Source organism: Plasmodium reichenowi, chromosome 9, assembly GCF_001601855.1.
Source record: "Plasmodium reichenowi strain SY57 chromosome 9, whole genome shotgun sequence".
Lineage (NCBI taxonomy): Eukaryota > Apicomplexa > Aconoidasida > Haemosporida > Plasmodiidae > Plasmodium > Plasmodium reichenowi.
In genome coordinates, this window is record NC_033654.1 from 1,058,753 (window position 1) to 1,063,351 (window position 4,599).

At 17.0% G+C, this 4,599-nt stretch overlaps 2 protein-coding genes across 2 annotated transcripts in view; one reads left to right on the forward strand and one right to left on the reverse strand.

Annotated features, from left to right (window-relative positions):
• PRSY57_0925500 (dynein light chain, putative) overlaps positions 1-69 on the reverse strand; it is a gene marked incomplete at both ends in the record, with an annotated part of 1,328 nt that extends 1,259 nt beyond the window's left edge. The window contains one exon of the mRNA XM_020114807.1: positions 46-69. Within this exon, the coding sequence (XP_019970508.1) occupies positions 46-69 (24 nt within the window).
• Positions 70-2,495: 2,426 nt separating this feature from the next.
• Positions 2,496-4,487, forward strand: PRSY57_0925600 (hypothetical protein; the record flags this gene model as incomplete). The annotated part of the gene is made up of 2 exons (XM_012907495.2): positions 2,496-2,538; positions 2,740-4,487. 2 exons carry the CDS (start codon positions 2,496-2,498, stop codon positions 4,485-4,487), a joined length of 1,791 nt encoding a protein of 596 aa, XP_012762949.2.
• Positions 4,488-4,599: the final 112 nt, after the last annotated feature.

A 4,599-nucleotide genomic window follows, 5' to 3' on the forward strand; every position in this document is an offset into this window, starting at 1 on the left:
CATGATACTTTCTATAACTTGACGGTATTCTTAATAATTTAATACCTCAAACTTATCTGTATCATTCATTATATTTAGAAATTATTTTTTAAAAATTTTATTGGTAAATATTAAAAAGAAAAAGGATTTTAATAAACACATATAAAATTTATTTGTTGGTATATAACTCCTTGTATATTTAACTATTACATATATATATATATATTTAGGTGTATTTGTTATGGTATATTTTTTAATTTAAAAGAATTATACATTTCTTTTTTTTAATATCTATATGAAACATTTATATATTTGAAACATTTATATATTTGAAACATTTATATATTTGTAACATTTATATATTTACATATTTACATTTTTCTTGTACAATTGTGTAATCCATATAACATACATTTTGTTATATAATAATTAATGAAAACCAAAAAAATAAAATAAAATGATAATAATATATATATATATATATATATATATATATTATTAATAAGAGAGCAATAGGTGGATTGTTTCTTTTATATATTTTTTCACCTTTCCATTTTAGAAAATACATATTGTAAAAAAAAAAAAAAAGAAAATTAGATTATGCACACACACTTAAAAATAATAAATATATCCATGTAATAAAATTATAAAAATGTAATACACATATAATGTACTAATAAATATATTTATATGTGTGCGTACGTTAAAAATAAATAAAAAAAAATGAAAATGATTACATTCCTTATATATGTCCTTTAAAAATTTATTTTTGTCTAAATATATAAAATTATATTATTTTAAATTGTTATGTGGAAAAATCACAAATTGTTTATTATCTTTTAGTTCTCTATAAATGAAATGGTAAATAGATAAACAATTAAAAAAATATAAATAAACAAATAAATAATCTATCAAATGTAAACATAATAAATAAATATAAATATAAATATAAATATATATATATATATATATATATATATATATATATATATAATGTTCTAATATTTTTGGTGTTTATTTTGTCCTTTAATAACTTTATTATATATACATATCCAAAAAAGAAAAAAAAAAAAAAAAAAAAAAAAAAAGTATTGTTATTAAACTACGTTATCCAATTTATAGTAATTACATTCAAAGTGGAGAGGGGAAAAAAAAAAAAAATAAATAAAATATAATAACAAAATAAAAACAAAACAGAGAAATATAATATAATATAATATAATATAATAGAATAGAATAGAATAACTAATGAATCAATATGGTTATCATATAAATATAATATTTAAAAAATATATATATATATATATATATATTATATGTATAATATAATATTTAAGATATCCCTCCTTAAAACAAATTGTTATTTTTTTTTATAATTTTTTTACATTGAATGTTTAATGATAACAAGTATTAACATATATATATATATATATATAATATAATATATATATTATATTTCTTATGTATAATAAAATATGTTCATAAAAAATAAATAAATGTACGTAATAAATGTGTTAACATTTAAGTACATATATGTTTATACATTTTGTATGAATTACATATTATATATATATATTATATATGTATTATATTTTTTTTTTTTTTTTTTTTGAATTATTACACATATATATAAAAATATTTACTATCGAATTATATAAGAAAAAAAAAAAAAAAAAAAAAAAAAATGATGATGATGATATTATATAATGTATTATTAATTATAAAGATTATAATATATACAAAAATATTATCTTAAAAAAAACAAAATGATCATCATGATGTTTATTTATTTTTATTTCTCTTAAAGATTTTTATAATTTGTACCTATTTTTCATTTTATGTATTTTTTTTTTTTTTTAACATTTATCATTAAGTATATATATATATATATATATATATATATATATAAATATATTTATATTTATAATAAAATAAGATGAGAATACTTCCTTTATAAACAGTGATAAAACAAATTTAATTTTATATAATGTTTGAACATATTTTTTTAGCTTCTTTATAAAGTCTCATATTATTATTAAGTTCTTCTTATACATCCATATTATTTAAATATAATATATAATTGATTACCACTTCTTTATTTGAATTCTCTTTTTTTTCTTTTATATATATGAATAATATATAAGAGTATAAATAATATAATATATATATATAAGAAATAGATATATACACAGTATTATATATTAAAAACTGATGTGTTAAGTATAAACATAAATATAAATTATACATATAAATCATATGTTATATATATATTATAATAATTTGCTTGTCAGTTTTGTTTTCTCCTTATGAAAAATAATTATATGCTTTTTAATACACATAAATAAATATATACATATATATATATATATATTATTTTTTAAATTATTTTTATCTATAATAAAAATAAATATATTGTGTTGTTATTATATGTGTATGTATTAATATATATATATATTTACATATATTTACATATTTGTATTATTATATTTTATTAATTAATAATTTTTAAAACCAAAATGTCTACAATTAGATGGGTTGATCTGTTATCAAGCGAATCAAGTAATATATATAAAAAAAAAAAAATAATAATAAATAAATAAATCTATAAATAAATATATATATATATATATATATATATATTTATATATATGACCAAACGAGTGTTATTATTTTGTTATATTTTCCCTTAATCTATCTGTATATATATATATATATATTTATTTTCCATTTTCTTCAATTTTTCGCGTATTTTTTTTTTAGATTTCTCGCACTCGAAGACAAACAATGATGATGTGAATGAAAAATTAAAAAAAAAAAAAGTTTTTTTTAAATCTGAAGCAGATTTAAATAATAGTTTTTTGAATTCATATAATGGGGATTTAGATAATAGTAACGTTGGAATAAATTTAAAAATAAAAAATATGTGTATTAAAGAAAAGAAAGATATAAAGGCAGATGAAAAAATAAACGAAAAGATTTGTAGTAATAAAAAAGATACAATTATACAAAAAAATGTGAATACTAATTATGATGAAAAAATAAATGTTGTTCATAACATACCATATAATGATAAAGATAAAAAAGAAAAAGAAGAAGGTTTATTAAATAAAATAGATAATTTTGATGATAACACAAATGATCAAAGTAAATTATATATTAATAATGTTCAAGTTAGTGAAACACAAAAGAATATAAGTCCCCTTGATGAAAAAGAAAATAATAATAATAATAATAATAATAATAAAATCGTGGAGAAAAAAACAAGCAAACAAACGGACGATAACAAAACAAATCAGGATGATGTAAAAGTAAAAGTAAAAATAAATTCGGCCTATCCTGAACAAAATAATAATGATGATCTAGAAAATGAAAAAAATAATAAAAAAAAAGAACGGGTGATAAATAATATTCCCACCCATAAGGAAGAACAAAATAATGATATATCAGTGATATCTTCAAATGAAGAATCTAACCCAAATAATAATAACAGTAAATATATTTTAAGAAATGATAAAGATACTTGTAACAATACAGAAGATATGTCGAATAGAAATAAAGAAAAAACAACAACACAAAACATTTTAAAAAATCCTGTTAGTAATAAAAATAAAGAAGAAAATTGTCAATCGAGAGATTCCTCCAAAAAGAGAAATAGCGTTTCTAAATCATCAAAAAATATCATACATCCTGTGGATGATAATAAGAAAAATGTAGAATCCTTAATAAATCCTTCTGAAACAAAAAAAAATGATTCCTTAAAAATGAACCAAGAAAAAAATATAAAATATATGGAACATAGTAAAAAAGGGAAAAATAAAAGAAAAGAACGAAATAATAATATGGAAAATAGTATGATAAATAATAATAGTATTTCTGTGCTTGATTATACTGTTTCTCATGATGTTACATTAGACGAGAATAATATTCCTTTGAATCCAACAAAAAAGATGAAAAATAAAATGAAGGATCTGAAACATTTGGAAGATGATAAAAATGATGATATCCTTAATATGAATAAATCAAAAATTCCGAATTCATTCAAACAGGCAGATAGTAACAACATAGTAATTAAAAAATTGATGAAAGAAGAAAATAATTCGAGTGTTAAAGAAAATGAAACTATAAATTTTCTAAAAATACAAAATATGAATACTATGATAGATAAAGAAGATAATCCATTTTATAATGTTATGAATAATAATATAGATTTAGAAAAGTTTAAAAATTTTAATAATAATTTTATAAATTATATAGGGGATATAAGAAATAATTTTAGTGAATCCTTATGTACAGCTAACAGAAATAGAGTTAATAGTAGACTTAAAGAAATAGCTGTCGGAAAATCGACAAAGGAATATAAAAATTATGTTAAGCTAGTAAAATATCAAGATAGATTAGAAGATGATCCTGCTACACCTAACGCATATGAAGATATAACTAATGCGAAATTTCAAGCGAAATATAACTTGTGGAGAAAAAAGTTACATAAATTCGACACTCTAAATTGAATGAGCCCATGTATATTTTGTGTATAGAAATAAATAAATAAATAAATAAATAAATATATATATATATATATATATATATATATATATATATATATATATATATATGTATATA